Source organism: Typopeltis vanoorti, chromosome 6, assembly GCF_054136105.1.
Source record: "Typopeltis vanoorti isolate ZY-2024b chromosome 6, IOZ_Tvanoo_1.0, whole genome shotgun sequence".
Lineage (NCBI taxonomy): Eukaryota > Metazoa > Arthropoda > Arachnida > Uropygi > Thelyphonidae > Typopeltis > Typopeltis vanoorti.
This window is the reverse complement of record NC_143554.1, coordinates 55,915,364-55,935,109: the sequence shown is the minus strand read 5'-3', so window position 1 is coordinate 55,935,109 and position 19,746 is coordinate 55,915,364. Positions and strand designations below refer to the sequence as shown.

The 19,746-nt window shown below is 36.3% G+C and overlaps 1 protein-coding gene across 1 annotated transcript; it reads left to right on the top strand.

Annotated features, from left to right (window-relative positions):
- Positions 1-3,538: 3,538 nt before the first annotated feature.
- Positions 3,539-18,416, top strand: LOC150105466 (bcl-2-related protein A1-like). Its single transcript, XM_090394837.1, has 2 exons — positions 3,539-4,192; positions 17,482-18,416. The coding sequence occupies exons 1-2, from the start codon at positions 3,710-3,712 to the stop codon at positions 17,611-17,613; spliced, it is 615 nt and encodes a 204-aa protein (XP_090250963.1). The 5' UTR covers positions 3,539-3,709; the 3' UTR covers positions 17,614-18,416.
- Positions 18,417-19,746: the final 1,330 nt, after the last annotated feature.

The window sequence follows — 19,746 nt, the reverse complement described above, 5'->3', positions numbered from 1 at the left end:
GTATGATTGGATCAACTGTACCATCTGTAGCGGGATGTTAAAGGAGATGAGCTTGTAGAGCAGACCATAATGCCACATATTATCAAAGGCCTTGGCCATATCCAGAAAGACAGCTCCGCTAAGTTGATGCCAATTGTAGCCTGTGGTAATATATTCAGTTAGTCTATGGATCTGTTGAGTGGTGCTGTGATGTTGAGGGAATCCAATTTGTTCATTTGGGAGGATATTCGGCTTATTTACTATGGATTGGAGTGTGGTGAGAATGACCCTTTCGGCAAACTTTCCCAGGTTTGAAATCAGGCTAATGGGACGATAATTTTGTGGTAGACGGGGGTCTTTGCCTGGTTCATGAATGGGGGGTTATATAAGCAGTTTCCATGGGGAAGGGAAATATCGGAATCTAATAATCACTTTGATTATTTTGGTAAGGTGCACAATAGCTCTGCGGGGCAGTAGTTTAATAACTTTATTGGTGATGCCATCTGGACTAGGGGGTTTATTGATTAGTACAGGCATCAGGAAGTTTTTGTACACGTCTCACATGACGATGAATTTTATACAAGTGGTTGAAATTTTAGTTTTCATAAGCAGGTCAGCACTGCCCTTCTAGATTTTTTGCAATGGTTTCTGCCTTCTATCCATGTGCACAAGGCCCATATCCGATTGTAGAGGGGGGAAGATATATGTTTTTGTTTCTGAGCTTCCTCAAGATTCACCAAATAGAGTGATCTGCAGGTGAGAAGGAAACAAACTTATCCTCCCATAGTCGATCCCTGTGGACTTTGAGATCGTCTCTCACAGCTCCATTTAATCTGATAAGGTTTATTATATTTTTATCTTTATTTTTATATCTTTATAGCTTTATTTTTCTCTGATCAGGTTCATAATATCCCCTGGTAATCCATTTCTTGTGGAGTGTGTTGTGTAAGAGGTGACTGCCGTTATGGCTGCATTGATTTGCTGAGTAAAATTTTTGACTGCTGTTTCAGTTTCTTGCTTTGACCTTACAGAAAGAACAGGGCCAATGAACTCTGGGATAGCTTTTTGCTAATTTTTCCCAGGATATGAATGAGTGTGAGGGGGGTGGAGACAGGTTGTGTTGCGTTCCCAGCTGTAATAGCACTGGATCATGGTCTGATGACAGCTCGTTTAATGTTTTTAAATCATATTGAAATTTAACATATTGCAGAAAGATTATATCCAAGATATCTGCAGTGCCACTCGGAGTGTGTTGTGTAGGTTTAGTGCGGCCTGCGACGACCGCGCAATTGATTTCTGTGTAGTTGGCGAGGATGTGTCCGTTGTTTTTCGTGGTTCTACAATTCCATGCCCGGTGTTTGGAGTTTAAGTCCCCAGCAATAATGATGGACGCTCTAGCATCTAGAATGGCATCCAGATCCGTGTGCAATTTTTTTTTTTTTTTTTTGCGGTGGATTGTATGCTGCATAAATTTTCAGTCTGCCAACCGAGCTAGTAAGAACCTCCACACCGGTTACCTCGAGGTTAATGGTTGGAGAGTTGTTCACTGTATGGCGTTGGATAGCATTTTTAATGAAGATTGAAGTGCCACCACCTCTGTAATTTGGCCTGTCAATTCTGTAGGGGTAATATCCCCTAATTTTGGGGCTGTCCGATTGTTTTAGGTGAATTTCATTTATCAAAACAATGTCTGGCTGAAGTCTCTGAGTGAACTCTTGGAACTCCATCATCTTGTGTTTGAGGCCATTGTCATTCCACATCGCAATCTGTGAAGAGTCTGGAGTTAGTTTATTTCTGTTCATTAATAAGTGCTGAGAGGATGATCGAGTTTCATATAGAAATCTTTTTTTTAGCAGCTGCTGAAGAATTGGACCTGCTGAAATCCTGAAATCCAGGGTTTGCCAGCAAAGCAGTAAAGACAGTTGTCAGGTTTGACTGTGCTGCTGATCGATTCGGATTCTGTTCCTTTGTTGTCGGTTTGGAACGAGCCACGTCCGTATAGATTCTTGCCCGTCATTGGTGGTTTGTTCTCTTAGGAGCCTGAAACTGCATTGGTGGACTTCTGTCACATATTGTTGAACACTGTGAGACTGTGGTGCCAGAGGAGTAAGTGTTCGTGAGCCGATAGAGGCAGGTGATTGTCCGTTTGTTTCGGACCGTCTGTTGTTCGTGTGTTGAACACATCCTTTATAGTTAGCTGTGTGAGAGCCACCACAGTTTGCACAACTAGCCAGGGTGGTTTTTGGCTTTGTGCAGGTGTTAGTGGGGTGGGTCTTGGCACATTTCAGGCATTTATATTCTGCCTTGCAGATTCTGTGAGTACGGCCAAATTTTTGACACCTGTGACACTGTCCAGTTGAAGCTTTCTTCCTCAGAGGCACTTGGGTGATCCAAAGTCCACAGACTGATCTCAGATCATAAATATTTTTATAAGCGTTATGGATCTCCACTAAAATCAGAGACATATGGGTTTTGTCTGCCCTAGTCATCCTACTGACCTTAATAGGTGGCAGAGGTCGTCCTCTATTTCATCTGTAGTTACATCATCTGTAACACCTCGGAGGAGCACCTTCAGATTCCTCTCCGAGAGAGAGAAAGTGTGATATTGAGTATTACTTGAAACTAACTCTTTGGTCAGCTTTCTATAGTCCATTACGGTAGCAGGCTGGATTTTGATGCCATCATCTATGTTCTTAGCTGAGATATATTGTATTTGTAAGTTTGTCATGGTGGACCTTAAGTGTGTCCATTTTTTCTTTTCCCGGAAGACAATCAGTAGCATCCTCTCTTTGGGGAGTCCGAGGGATCGGAACTGGGAGTGTCATCTTCCATACCGGAATCCATGGGAGGTTCTGCGTCGGTGGTTTTGCGTTTCTTGCGCACACGGACCTCTTCAATGTCTGGGGGAGTGGAAATCACCATATCCAGCTTCTCCTCCATCTGGGCAGTGTCTTCGCCTTTCAACTTCTTCTGGCACTGAGCAGAAATTAAGGATGTCGGGCCAGGCCACTCGCATTCGACTTTTCTTACAATCTTTATGAGAATGCTGAGTGCCCGCCCTTAGCTGAGCGATTCAATATAAACGTCATCTTCCTCCTCGCACATGGTGATGATAGCACTACAATAGTTAATAATCTGTTATTTCTAATATATATAAGCTAACAATGGCGATTCTAACGACGGTGTGTAACGGAAGCAAAATTAGGCCTAGCAATTGCCCTCGTTGCAATTACAGTTTTCTGGAGTAAAGTACTTACCTAGAGTAACCAGAACTGCACATCAGATAACAACACTCCCTCGATCATTCTATGCACCACACAAACTCGAAAGAAAAGAAAAGAAAAGAAAAGAAAAAAACTGAAATAGACGAAAACGCAGATCATTAAAGCACGCCTTTATACCATCGAGTATAATCACATGAGCTCAAACAATTCAATCAATAACGTATGCCAAGCCCGAATGAAAGTAAATCCTTTACTGTAGTTTTTATTTTTATTAAGAGAGTTGTTGAAAAAATATTGAAGCGCGTGCTTTTCAGCCAATCATAGTACAGATATGCTCACGTATATATTCCATATATTTGAATACGTGTATATTTTTAGAACTGGTGGTGTTTACAGGTAGTCGATTAGTTTAGCTCTTTAGGGAGTCAATTAATAATGGAATCTGGCAAGGGCGTTTCTAATTTTTAATGAAAATCATTTTTTTATTATTATTATTACAGTAGAAAATGCCATTTAGGTGTGAAGGTCGCTCACCATATCCAGTAAAATGCATCAAGCAGCCCGAAGATAGTCTTATATGCGTAGATAACACGGTTAATTTGGTTACATACGTGATCATATCCTACCTGAAAGCAAATGGCTTTGAAATATCAATTTCTTTACCTAAGTCAGATAGACTTAATCGTACTCTAGAAATTCTCGTCAAAGACTTTAAAGATGAATTTCACGATTCTTTGGATAAAATCTTTGAAGACTTGCCTTTTAATTATCAAAATCTTTCCACAGTATTTTGGGGAATAGCAAATGAAATGTTTAATGAAGGCATAACATGGGCAAGAATTGTAGGCCTAATTGTATTTGCGTGTGAATTTGGAGTTCATTGTTTAAGAAATGGATTTAATGTGTGTGTTGTTACTGATATTATTCATATGCTGAGTAGTTATATCAGTAAAAATCTTATGCAATGGATAAATGACAATCGAGGTTGGGTAAGTAAGTATATATATATATTGTAATATTTGTTCCATTCATTTCTTTACGAAGACTTTGTAATCCCAACTTCATTGTTGGAGAGACATATTCAGTCCTTTATAACTGAGAGTGAATTATCCAAGTTTTTTGAATGAAAACGTTACTGAGTAATAGGCTGGTTCTAAGTGGTGCACCCGCCTCTCCGATAATTCAATCCCGAATCGGTCAGAAAACTGTTGTGGTTTGACATTTAAAATGGGGACGGATACCATTGCTGGACATAAGCAGGGCACTAAGCATTTGCTTTGCTTAAAGTAGTTGTTTTTCATGTAAAGAATTCCAGGGTTGATTGCATTATATTCAGAATAACTTTCACTTTACATAGCAGAATTGCCATTAAAAGAAAAAAAAATCCTTAAAAATTTTTTTTCCCTTTTCCTTTAAGGAAAAAGTTTAGGATTTTTCCTTTCCTAAACAGTCCAGATCTCTCATTACTTCCACCTCGTTTAAAATTTCCCAATTTAACTGTATGCTCTGCATTCCAACCTTCCCTACCAAAATTCATTACCTTGCACATTAAGCTGACAGCTCCAGTCACATAGTCTATTTAGATCCTCCTGTAAGGCTACATCATCTGCTCTACTTCTCATAGTTCTTCCCAATTTTGCATCATTGGCAAACAGTTGCATATCTCCAGTTAAGCCAGTTCAAATGTCATTAACATACAAGTTGACCAATAATTGTCCCAGAATAGATCTCTCGGGCACTTCACTAGTGACTTTCCTCTTTTCGGGTAGTACCCATACACAATATGTTGATATCCAATTCCTAGTCTGTTATCTAATCCCATCTCTTTCAATTAGTTACCAGCTTGTCATGTGGTACAGCACTGTATATGCATCTCCTTTATTGTATATTTGTCACTTTGTTGCAAACCTAAGTGCTTCACCCCCCCCCCACCCTAAGGAACCCATGCTGACCATAAAGAATACTGCCATTATCAACCCATTTCTGAATCCTTGTCCTCCAATTTTTCTGACACCTTAACTCCAGATACACAGATTGGCATATAATCTTTAGCCTCAGTCTTATCTCCTCTCACCTTTGTGTAGTGTAACAATTTTTCCCACCCTTGGTTTAGGAATCACCCTTTTGCAAGACTTGTGTTAATCAGGTGTGCAAAAAAGTCACTGTTAATTCCCTAGAACATTCCTTCAAGACATTCTCTAATATACTTGTCAAATCCTACTGCCTTACTAACATGTTTACTTAATTCCTTATATACCTCCAGCTCATTCACCATCAGTCCCTCCTCTACCATATCCTTTATACTCTAGCTTCTTGCAAGTTGCCTTTATGAGGATGAAATACACTGATAAACTGCTCATTGAATAGTTCAACTATATCCTCTGCATTAGTGACAAATCTGTCAGTGGTGTCATCATCTAGAATCAGTGCTCCATAGTCATTTTTTCTTCTACTTGTCACATATTGAATGGACTAACAAGAATTTTTCTTAGATTCATTGGCTAATTTCTTATATTGCACTTTTTCTGTCTTTACCAACCAAGTCACTTTCCTGGTCTGCTCTTTATTCCTCATGTAACTGATTAACATCAACATTCATTTTGTGTTGCATCTACAGTTTCTTCTTATTTTCCAAGTTTCGTTCTTAATCTCTTCATTTAACAAATTTACTCTTATCAAAATAAAGATAACTGCAATAACTTCAAGATAATTAGTCGGCTAAATGCAGAGTACAAAATATATGCAGAAATATTAAAAGATAAACTAAAAGTATTTTATAGGACAAACTACTAGAAGAACAGAATGAATTCCGAAAAGGTCGATCTTGCAGACTCAATTTTCACTCTAAAAATATTAATTGAAAAGCAAAAATTTCAAAAAGAAACACACATGGCCATCATTGAATATGAAAAAGCCTTTGATAAAATTAACACAAAAGTTATGTCAAATATTAACCAATTTAAATGTGCCAAACCAGCTCTTAACAGTCTATTGAAGAAATACACACAAGAAATAAAATAGCAGTCAAATTAGAACAAATATCAGAATGGAAAAACACATCAAGAGGAGTACAGCAAGGATGTACACAATCACCACTGCTTTTTAATATATATATATAATTAAAAGCATAACCCATTTGATTCATGTTGGAGGTTTAATGGAATAATTATCAGCACTGAGCAAGGATTAAAAATAATTTTAATACTTCCAATATTTCATCTCTGTCACAGAGACATCTTCAGGGATTACAAAAAACTTTTTGTAACAACACACACACAAAAACAATACAGCAGTGAGTGAAACTAAAGTCCTATCTAGGTGGTGTGCCCTCTATGGGCAGGTGGCCTAGGATTTAAAGAGGGATCTCTAATAATTAATGTTTCCCAAATTTTGGGAAGTTTAATGCAACCATATTTGTTTAAATTAGGTTGATTCCCGAGTGCAGATGCAGATTCAAAAAACAGTCTTTCTCTTTTGAATTTACTATGGTGGAGCATGGTTGTTTTTTTCCAGGAGATCCTGTGGGTAGATACTACCCACAGGATCTCTACTTATTTGGCTATGAAACAATATGGGATGTAATATCCCTTAACTTAAATAAGACATACACTATTATTTTCAGATGATCAAATTGTATTAGCTACATCAGAAAATTGTCTACAGAGATCAGTAAAATCATTAAATGAAATTTCAAAATGGTATAATATGAGATTATCAGAAGTAAAGACAAAAATAATGGTTTTCAAAGGAGAAAACCCAATAAAAAGTAAATTATTAGACCAAGTAAATACTTTCAAATACCTGTGATTACGACCCTTCATATAAAGATGAAAAAGATGTAGCCATTAAAGTATCAAATTTTGTTTAAGTAAATGGCATAATTAATATACTTAAGCCATCCTTGCTACAAAACACACCTGAATCAGATATAATGTTCTGTCTTAACCAACTTTTTTATATAGAAGTAAAACATGGACCATAAAAAAAGAATGAAAAACAAATTCAAATAGCAACAGCTGGATATACCAAGTGGGACCATAAAACAAATGAAGAAATTCTACAATCCCTGAATATAAAACCAAACTACCACTATATTGGTAAATATAAACAAAAATAGTTAGAACGTTGAAATCAAATGGACAATAGCAGATTGCCAAAAACACTATATGGATATTAACGAGTGTGGTAAGAAAAGCAAAAGCAAATCATGGAAGAACATTAGCAATGCAGGCTAAGGAGAATCCCAAACAGTTTTTTCGATATGTTGCAAGTAAAAGAAAAAATGTATGTGGCAGAATGATTTTAAAGAATGCCGATTGTAGGGAGGTAACCAAATCAGTTGATATAGTCGAATTACTGAGCTAGCACTTTGCAATAAGAGTATATCATCCAGGTGGCGACACTGCAGGAATGAATGAACCAATAGCTTATATGGGAATTGTGGTGAATGAAGTAGAGGTGAATAGTCTATTACAAAACCTCAATGTCAATACATCTGTGGGATTGGATGTATACCAGCTCATGTCGTATGTGAAGCGGCTAAAGAATTGTCAGTGCCCTTGACCATTTTGTTTAATTTGAGTCTCGGGTCTGGGTTAGTCCTGAGGTGGGTGGAAAGAGGGGAAAATAGTCCAGCTGCATAAAGGTGGTTCCAAGACTGCTGTTGTAAATTGCCGACCGATCAGCATATCAGGAATCGTTGTCAAGGTCTTAGAGAAAATAGTGAAGAGAAAAATACAGGATTGGATAGATGAAAATGGGACTCTGTATGGGGGACAGCATGGTTTTGTGAAGGGTAGATCATGCCTCAGTAACTTGCTCATGTTTTATAACACAGTGACAGCTGAACTGGATAAGGATAATGGGTTTACAGTGATATAGGGTTGGTGAGATGGATAGGAGGGGGGGGGGTTGATGGAGAGATATCATAGTGGTTTATTCAGGAGTAGAGTCCAAACGACGGCCTGTGACTAGTGGTGTGCCACAGGGGTCTGTTCTTGGACCACCACCTTTCAATTTGTTCATTAACAATATAGGAAAGGATCTGAGAGGAAGTGTTCATTTGTTTGCTGATGATGTAAAGTTGGGTAGAGCAATAGTGAGTGCACAGGATGTCAAAATTTTGCAAGATGATTTGAATAGTTTGGAGAACTGGGCTAAGGAGAATGGATGTCAATTTAATATGGCAAAGTGTAAGGTTTGCATTTTGGGATGAAAAGATTAGCAGCAGTATATCACATTGGTGGAACCGTACTCCAGGAGATTGACGAGGCCAGGGATTTGGGAGTGTTGGTGAATAGGGAGTTGAAGTTTAGGGGACACATCGCAAAAGTGGCTAAATCAGCTCATCAAATCACTTGGTTGCTGAAAAATACTTTAACAAGCAGAGACAAACAGGTTATTGTTCCTCTGTATCGAGCCTTGATAAGACTCCATCTAAACTACTGTGCCTAGATATGGGCGCCAGGGTTTCTTCTTGATGGGGAGGAGGTGGAGAGGATCCAGAGACGAGTGACCAAGATGATAGCAGGTCTATGGAATAAACCTTATGAGAACAGGTTGAAGATTTGAGGGTTGCAGAAATTGGTTGATAGGCGGAAAAGGGGTGATATGATTGAGACATTCAAATTACTGAAGGGTTTCTATAAGATTAGTTCAGAAGATATTTTTGAGAATAGGACTGGTGGTGGGAGGATTAGGGGCCATACATGGAAGCTAGGCAAGATGTGGTTAGCAAGGGTGTTAGAGCTAGGTTTTTTTACTTGGAGAGTGGTGAATGAGTGGAATAAACTGCCAGAGTCTGTTGTGGTGCCATGACTGTGAATGAGTTAAAGGCGACGTATGATAGATACTGTGTGAATGTCGAATAGTTGTTCTTGACATGATGTTAGGGCCTCACTCGATGAGTCTGTCGACTCCTTGGAGTTGCCTGTGATGATAATAATAATAATATTAAATAAATGGAAGAAAGAGAATTGGAAGACTAATAAATCCATGGTATGAGACTGGAACAAGCTACTTGATCTAAAATCCATGATAGAAAGATCTTTGGAATACATTGATATTGCTGCTGTTAAATAGCTCTTGATCAATGTCCAAAGCAGAATCTGTCATCTGTCTCTGTTCCATTCAACACTTTTTTCCATTCTGTAGCTCTTAGTTGTCTCCTGGTAACAATTCATTTGTTGGTCTATAACCAGTCTTGCTCAAGCTGCCCCTCATTTGTGACTTCTCTATGCTTGGCTCTGTGCTCACCCTTACTCTTTATCTATATATTCCCACAGTCTCAGCTACCTCCCCACATATTCCTGGCTGTCCCATTACTTTGCTAACCATTCCCTTACATGCATTCATAATCCACTCTCCTTACACTTTCTCCCTGGCCCACCCTGTTTTCCTCTTCTCACATTCTCCTCTCTACTCACATCATTCTTACCTGGTTAACTCTCCTGCTCATTGGCATCATCTCTGACTTCCTCTAATACCTTGTTCATGTTACTAATTACTTCTTTCAAGTAGTAGCAGCCTTACCAGGAGACTCACTCGAAAACTATTGATGCAGTCCATCACTCTTAAGCAGTTCCATTTGTCCCTGAAACTTATTCCACATGTTCACAAACTGCACACCTTTCTCTTCACACATTTTCATTAACATTCCATTCAAGATCTTTTACTCTTTGCCATAACTCATCGTTGTCATATCTGGGCAGCACACAGACTACCCGACCTACCACAGTGTTGTCTTTCACTCTCCTCAGTAATGTGATATCCCATGCTCACGTTCTCCCTATGTCCAACCCAAATCATTCGTTCCAACCACAATCACTAACTCCCTCATATTCTTTCTTCTCATATCCAGCACCTCAGTCCTTTTCATCCTCCCTCCTGGAAAACAGACCTTGTGCACCCTCTTATTTGTCACACCTTTTATAATGGAATTTCCATGTAATGCTATTCTTGAGTAATTGGTTATTTCTCACCATCTTTAGTTTTATTCTTTCCCACTCTTCCATTCATATCTACCATACGTTTAATTTCATTTTATGTACACTTAAATCTTATTTCCCATCATAATAATTTCATTCTTCACTTCTTGCATTTCCAGTAATTGTTTCTGCTATTGCTTACTGTGTTTGTCCACTCTCTTCCATTTCTGCATTTATGCTTACTTTTTTCAATCATTTCAGTATTCACTATCACATTCTCCATACATTCACATGCTTGCTCTTTTGGCGATTATCTGTCTTGTACCCATTACTACCTTCTCTTTTCATCTAGTACTTGTTACTTCTTGTTCACGACTTTCATTCAAATCACAGAAGTCCATTAATATATCATATTTCTTCAGACCCTCACTTTCTCTCTTCTTTCATTGTTATTCCTTGTAACATCCAGCCAGATTAATTTTTTAGTTCAGAAACCAAATTCAACTTTTCCTTGTAAATGAAGGTTGATCTCTTTAATTTCCTTTTTACTCACTGTCTCACCATTTTTGCTGTTAAAAGGAAAAATAACTTTTACATAGTTGACTCTTTTTTGCAATGTGCAAAAGTTACTCTATAACTTTTTTTTTTTTTTAAGTAGACTGCAGAAAACTAATTATGGAGTTTTAGAAAACATACACAGTTATTTGTCAAAAGTGCAAGAGGAAGAATCATTTACCACAATATGATAGTATTGAGTAAGGCAAGCAGTGATAGTAAACAGTGTGATAGCTAGAGTTTGTAGCTTGGTTATAATTTGTGGATCAAGTCAAGGAACTGTTTGTAAATGGTGGTTTTTTTTTCACTGAAAGGGGTCATAATGACAGCTGTGCATATTGCTGTGAAAAGAGCAATGACTGGAGGTGATGACCTCATTGAAATCTGGGGATGGGTGAGAGAAAGATAGTCTTGTTGGTAGGAAGGGGGAGGAGAATTGGATGACCCAACTAACATTGAAAAGTGTGCTTTTGACATGCTTAGCAAAAATTAATTTCTTGAACTGTCTAGGAAAACCATTATTTAAAAAGCAGCATGTGATAATCAGAGGAAATGTGTTGGGCCATCAGTATCTCAGAATGTAATAAATGAAGTATTCTTCCCTGAATACTTCAATGAAGAATGTTTAACTCGGCAGCTTGGGCAGATATCATGACCTGAATTTAAAGGGTGGAGGGAATCAACGTGCTTGGAAAATAATTTAAGACCATTTCAAATAGCCATGTGAAACTGCAATCTAGACATGCCCTACAGAGAAATGTTGCAAAAAGAGATATAAGTAAGAGAATAGTCAGCAACTGCATAAAGGGTATCAAGGCAAGAAAAGTGGTAGGTGTGATAAGAAAGGAGGAAATGGAATAGAAAAGTTGACTGCTGCAATCATAGGTAGTTCATATTGATAATAAAAAATAATTGGTATTTGAGAATAGTTCTGGTTGCAGATGGGTGTTAGTATGACCATATATTTCATGTTGAGATAAAGACAAAAAAGTGGTAGGTGTGATAAGAAAGGAGGAAAGGGAATAGAAAAGTTGACTGTTGCAATCATAGGTAGTTCATATTGACAATGAAAAAGAATTGGTATGGGAGAATAGTTCTGGTTGCAGATGGGTGTTAGTATGACCATATATTTCATGTTGGAGTTACCTGGGCAGCTTGGGCTGTTGAATTTGACTGGAGACAGAAAGTTAAAGTATTAAAAAAGGTTGATGCTAATATGTCTATGGGATGGAATGCAATACTGCTGCTTGTATTATGGGAATGAAATATTCCCTCACCTCCTCCAAAAAGTAGTAGGTGAGGGAATGGTAGTGTAATTTAGAGGACTTTGTGATCTGATTCAGTGAGGAGTCTTGAAACTCCATGGAGGTGGTATGACAATTATTGAATAATACAAAAAAAAAAAAAAAATTATATATATATATATATATATAGTTTTCAGTGTGCATTTTTATTAATATATTTTAAGCACTGTTATCACAATCACAATGAAGGATGGGATATTTTATTCACATGAAAACATTCAGTATGCAATCAATCCTCCTGCATCTAGTATTATGTTGTTGTACTTGGTGTTTCTCGAACAATACTTTTCTAAGCATTTGTAATTTATGCTGGCAGTTGATCTGAATGTGGGATATTCTTGTAGGCATTATCTTTCAGGAATTTCTATAAAAAAAAATAATAGTAGGAACTAAAATCTAAAGAGCAATAACAAATGTCTTCCAATTCCAGAGCATTCAATTGATTAGAAATGGAATCAGATGGCCTTTGTATGTTAATTCCACCAAAAGAAATAACATGATGCTCTGTTTTCACGAATGCAAAAAGTATGAGTTTTTGGGTTTCATACTCCTTATGTGTTCAGTTTGACTTGACCATGTAGGTCAGTTTCTTGTCTGTGAACAAAATAAATTTAAGGTCGAGTTATTACAAGAAGACAGTATACTTGACCAAAATACACTAAAAGAAAAATTAAAAAAAAAAAAAATGCTATCAATAATGAAGAAGAAATAGATTCTCATCGTGAAAAATTCAAATAAGTATTGAACAAGTGGCATATGAGGTACCTGGACAGAAACATGACTCCCTGGTATATTGAAGAAATAAAAGCATTATCGGAAACCAAAAAACTGCATTTAATAAACATTTACAAGATAAAACTAATATAGCCAAATATAAAGAAGTGAAATAAGACTCATAAATAAATAACTCATTGCTGGCCTGGTTGGCTGAGTGGTTAGCATATCTACTCTCCAGCCAAAAGGCGCTGCGGGTTCGAATCCCACTGTGGGCATGGATGTTTGTGATTGTCTGAAAATACTAGTGGTGGTGGGCAGTAGATGCTGTTGGTGCAGTTTGGTGTAGATGATGCAGTTTGCTATAGTTGGTGGATTGAGTGGTGGAGATAGAGTAGGTGCTCTCCCTTAATGAGTCTTTGGACTCCTTGGAGGTGTCACATAGTAATAATAAAACAAAAATATTGGGAAGGTTATTCTAAACAACTAGAATGACTTTTAGAGTACAGAAACAAGTATGGAGAACGATTCAAAATCAGAGAAATGAAATTTGTGAATACATAAATATATCAATCATAGTTTTCCCATTTTTCCTTTTCCTATTTTACCAAATATGAAGGAGAAGAAGAAGAAATAAAAATTTCTCAAATACCACAGCCAGAAAACACAGATGGAATTGAAATAAACAAAAATTTAATAGAATCAGTCATCTCAAAATTGAGATATAGGAAATCATCTGGAACAGATGGAATTTATAATGGAATGCTAAAATATGGAGATAAAGAAATAACTAAAAACATGAGAAATTTAATTAAACATATATTTGAGAAAAGACAGATTCCCAATGAGTGGAGAATGAATATTATGCATACTAGCCACTGAATTAGAACTTCGCAGAAATCATTGGTTTCCATATAGGCATGCGACTGCCAATACCAATCGTCATCAATTCCCTGTGCATGGTTTGGTGAGATGTGGATTGGGAACAGCCTTCATTAAATGCTTCAGTCAATTACACACAGGAGGTTTTGTTTGTCTGTGCAAGCTTTTTTTGGATCATGCCGATCTCTTTTTCCTGACAGGCTGTCTTAGGACCACAGTTATGTTTTAAGACAAGCAATGTGAATTATTTTTCCACTGATTAAGCACCTGGTTACCTGACCTTTTGAGAAACCAGTCTACTCTGCTTCTAGCTAGATGTGTACCTACAATAAGTCCTCCTTTATTGAACTCATTGGAAAAACACAGGATTGAAAGATCCTTTGTTTTTCCCATTGTGATCAACACTATTGATGATTATTGACCAGCAACATTTTTAAATAGTTGCCTGGAACATGTGGTGCACATGACCAAATATTTTGTATTACGTTGCATAAGTGAAGTTCATATGCATAAAGGTTTCTAATTCAATGGCTGGTATGTGAACATTACCAGTATTTAAAAAGGGAACGAAATCTGAACCCAAAAACTATCAAGGAATAAACTTACTGTGCACCATTCTAAAAATATGTGCAAGAATTATTAAGGTAGAATTAGAATCATGACTAAACTACAGCGTTGAACAACAAGGATTCCATAAGGGAAGATCATGTACTGATGCTATATTTATTATAAAGCAAATAACAGAAAAAGCTATAGAATTTAACAACTCAATATTTATCTGTTTCAATGACTTGAAGAAGCCTTTCACAAAATCAGATTACAGGATGTTCTGAAAGTACTAGCATTATGAAAGATACTACTGCAAATCATCAAAATAATCAAAGATATATATGCAAAAAATGAATGTATAATAAGATATCAAAATACAAATGTACAAAAAATCCTTATAAGGAAAGAGATCAGACAAAGTTATTCTTTACGTCCATGTTTATTTAACATAATCATGGATGAAATAACAGAATTTAAGAAACAAATTAAATGAAATAAAATTAACAAAGAAAATTTAATTTTGGTTGGACATGCATGAAGATGCACGAAGAATATAAGACACAGGCCAGAAGAGTGACTAGTGTGGTAAGGAAAGCGAAACTGGAATATGAGAGGAGATTGGCCCTAAGATCCAAAGAAAATCCTAGGGAATTTTTTTTTAGCTATGTGGCCAATAGGAGGAGAAATGACTGTGGAAGAATGATATTGTGGGATAAAAATGGGAATAGAGCGACTGATGCAGAGGACATAGTGGAATTGTTCAATGAACACTTTATTGGAGTATTTCATCCTAGAGGAGTCAATTTTAATGCTAGAGGGATAGGGCTGGTTCGAGGTTTAGATGTACAGGAGGAGAGTGTGTTTCAGATACTGAGTATTCTGGATGTCAATAAAGCTTTGGGACTGGATGGTATTTCACCACGAGTTTTGAGAGAATGTGCTAGGGAACTGACAGTGCCTTTAACTTGGCTTTTCAATGAAAGTCTGGCTGCGGGAAAGGTGCCCAGGGAATGGAAGGAAGGTAAGATGGTGCCATTGCATAAGGGTGGTAACAGACTGGAAGTGTCTAATTATAGGCCAGTCTGTGTGTCATCAGTAGTTAAGATCTTGGAGAAAGTAGTGAGGGACCGTATACAGCATTGGGCAGATGAGAGTAATGTTATCTGTGAGAGTCAACATGGATTTGTGAAAGGGCGCTCTTGTTTTAGCAATATGCTAGCCTTTTATAATAAAGTTACAAGAACATTAGATGAGGGAAAGGCATATACTGCAATTTTCTTAGACTTAGCAAAGGCATTTGACAGGGTGCCACATGATAAGCTGATATTTAAGTTGCATCACATGGGTCTGGATGTCAGATTGGTCAACTGGATTCAGGATTGGCTGTCTGATAGGTATCAGAGAGTTGTGTATGGTAGAGCAGTTTCAAGGAGGCAGAGGGTTACAAGTGGGGTCCCACATGGCTCAGTACTAGGACCTATATTGTTTAACCTTTATATCAATGACATTGCCAGTGGACTGCAAGGGAATATTCAGTTGTTTGCGGATGATGCGAAGCTGGGAAGGATTATTAGTAATAGTGCAGATGTGGTAGCCTTGCAAGAGGATTTGAATAAGCTAGATAGATGGGCAAATGAATGGGGGGTGTCAGTTTAATGCAGCAAAATGTAAGGTCTTGAGGTTTGGGAAACATCGATGGGATGCTGCATTCTCTATGGGAGGAGTTATAATGGAGGAAGTAGGGGAGACAAGAAATCCTGGTTTGATGATTGATAGAAACCTGAAATTTAGGGGACATATTGCAAAGGTGGTGAAGGTAACACAGAGGATTGCTGCAATTATGAGAAGGACACTGACCTGCAGAGATAAAAGGGTTATCATTCCGTTGTATAAGTCTCTGATCAGACCACACTTAGACTATTGTTCTCAGATTTGGTCCCCAGGATTTGAAGGGGATAAATTAACTGTGGATTAACATGACAAAGATGGTTTCAGGACTGTACAAGCATAGTTATGAGGATCGGCTGAGGGAATGTGGACTGCAGAGTTTGGTGGATAGAAGGAGAGGTGATATGATTAAGACTTTTAAACTGTTGAGAGGTGGTTACAGGGTTGACACTGGGGAGTTCTTTCGCTTAGTTGAACAGCGGGAAGGAGTGATTACAAGAGGCCATCCCTGGAAGTTACGAAAGGAAACTGTGAGCAAGAGGGTGAGGAGTGGTTTCTTTGCATGGAGGGTATTTGAACGATGGAATGCATTGCCTGATGGAGTGGTGAGAGCGAGAACGGTCAATGAGTTTAAGGAGTAGTATGATAGACTTTGTGTTTCTTAAGGGGGACCTCCCCTCGATGAATCCTGACAGACTTTATGTTCTTAGGAAGAACCTTCCACGATGAGTCTTTTGACTCCATGGAGGCCTGAATAATAATAATAATAATGCTGATGTAGCATTACTTGCAGAAAATAAAGATTACCTCCAAAAGCAATTAGTCGGACTCCAACAGATAGAAGCATCTTTAACATGCAGATCTCAACAGAGAAAACCAAAACAATGCATAATTGCAAAAGAGCTGGTCAGATGTAAATTAGAACTAAAAGGAAAAATACTGGAACAAGTAATGAAATTTAAATACTTAGGAATAACTAAACTGTGAAAATATAACACAGGATGAAGAAAAAAGAACAATTCTTGAAGATGAATAAAAATAGCAGGATGTCTAAATTCAGCTATATGGAAAAATAAAGATCTAGGAAAAGAAATAAAAGTAAGTATATAAATCAGTAGTCTGACCAATATTGATGTGAAACACAACAAATAAATACAACATGCATTTTTGAAAGCATTAAGAAAAATAGCTAACAAAACAAAATTCGATAGAGTAAAAAAAAATTTAAAGATTTCTGAATAATGTCAATATCATAACCCATAAACACATGGATAAAAAAGAGAAGATTGGAATGGAATCAACATGTTCATAGGATGGATCAAAAAATAATAGTTAAAGTAGCCAAACTGGAAATCAGATACAGAAAGACCAAAAAAGTGACACAGATATGAAGTATTGGAGATGCAACAAGCTGAAGCTTAAAGCAAGAAGATTATTATAATTATATTCTTCCTTATAGTTTGCTTTTTTGCACTTCCAGAAGTGTGCTTTCTTTTTGAGATCTTTATTTTCCCCCCTAACATACGTAAGCACTAAAACTGCATTAAAAAAAAAAAAAACTTTATCAGATATGATGCTCAAAGTATGATTTTTGCTTGATGATTTGTATATTTTTAGTTTGTCTCTACAAGTTGTTAAATTCTGTAGGATGTGCATATAATTTTTAACTTTCTGTTTCAGGAAGGTCTTATAATATTTGCTGAAAAGCAGAAAACTGGTCAACCTGAGAATCATCCACTGAGAAATATGGCCCGCAATGTAGTGAGACTATTTGGCTTGTATGCTTCTGTGACAAATATGATATCTGCTTAATCTGATATTTTCTATATTTAGAGATATGATTTCTCTAATGACTTTATCATACTATTGATAAAAATAGTGATAAATCAGAATTCAGTTGTTTATTAATGTCAAGATGAATATCCAAGATTATTTCCATTAAACATAATTTCATAGGATTTATGCTGTCATATATTTGGCTTTTATGTTACAAGAACTTTGTTAATGCTTCTTATTTTAAGTCAGTGAAGTTCATATTCACCTTAAATTGGTATTAACTATATCACATATACCACTTGGTCATTCTTCTGTTAGAAATTTAATGTATATACAACAAAGTATCATTGTTGTGCAGTTATTTATTATTATAATTTTTTTTTAAAATCTACCATGCTTTTAGATAATAAACACATCTGTTAATATTGAGATAAAATTTTACAGGTTGTTACATCTTTAGTTTATTAAGTGCATAAGAAATTTTCTTTGGATCACAGGCTTGTCATGTGGTTTGTATATTAATGACAATCTTCTTATTATTGTTACTGCAAAACTTGTTTCCTATTTTCAATTTTTTCTATTAGTTACAATGCACAGTTTTTAAATTATCTCAAATTATGTCATTTTAAGGGAATGGAATTTTATAATGTACAGTAATCTTTTACATGGAAGTCTTAGGCAGTTGGTTTTCTTGTCAGTAAGTTGAACTTACTAGGTAATTGAAAAAAATATTTTCAATTATTCACTACTCCTATCTTTATGGAGTTATTCCTAAAGTATTTAAAGAATGTTAATTCATTTTACTATTGAATAAAATATAATTGGAAACTTGCTGTTAATTACTTCTGGCATTTATTATATGTTTAGCTCAACATGCTATACTTGCTATTTTATTCATACTGCAGTGTGTCAATACACTATTTTTTCTAATAAATCAGACAATCTACCATCAGTTTTTCTTAACTTTATCAGTGTTTTTGATGATATTCTATTACAGCACACTGATATTCACTGAAATACTAACATTGGTGGAAGATGTCAACATTCCACGATTAATCTCTCTGCAAGAAGAAGAAGAATGGGGGTTACAATTTAATTTTTTAGATGAGTATTGTTAACAAACATTTGTCCAGCAATATATTTATTGTTGATTTGTTATTATACTTTTTTTTTTTACAGTTTGTCATCTCATTCATAAAAGAATGGCAAATTATTCATCAAATATCGATAAATTCCAAGTTTCTTTGTTATACCATTAATGGAAAATAGGAGTAAAAGTTTAACGAATATAGCACTAACTTTAAAATAGCTATCCCATTTTCCCTTGCATGTTTAGCACAATGTTCTCTCACAATTTTTTGAGTAATTTTTTCTTTGAAATGTAATTAATGCTCTGATAGGGCAGTTGATCCTATCTGCATAGCGTATAAACATGCAAAGGAAAATGGGATTAGCCATCCCATTTTCCCTTGCATGTTTAGCACAATGTCCTCTCACAGTTTTTGAGTAATTTTTTCTTTGAAATGTAATTAATGCTCTGATAGGGCAGCTGATCCAATCTACATAGTGTATTACATAAAACCTCGATATAACAAACTAATTAGACGAGGGGTGTCCATTAAATCCAAAAGTACGTTATATAATAAAGTAGATTTTCCGAATGCGTATGTTAAAAAATTGACAAATTAGCTAATTTACATGTTTTTACTTATGTAGAACCTTTTATGTTAGGGTTACAAAGATGTGTTTTACCATTCATACATATCTAATATTAAATTTATGTTGAATAGGTTTATAAAATGCATACATACATAAACCATTTGCCACGAGTAAACAAATGCACTACTGGGCGTGGCTTAGCGCACATCGGAACATCGGCTGTCACACGTTAAAACTGTTGTAGAAAGTCACGCCATGCAACAAAAGAACCAATTACAGTGTGATTGGTGTGATCACATGCTAATCATTTGCCAAACATGTTTATGAGCATATTATTTTTCCAACATGTGGCCTATTTCCCAAAATTTGTTAAAAATAACCTGTTCATTTAATTATAAGCAAATCTTGGTTAAAAGGCATTTTAAAATTAACAGGGTGTTAATTTTCACATGTGACATACTAACGGAAATTTTGTCTGTTAAATCGAGGATTTACTGTATTTCTGCCAGT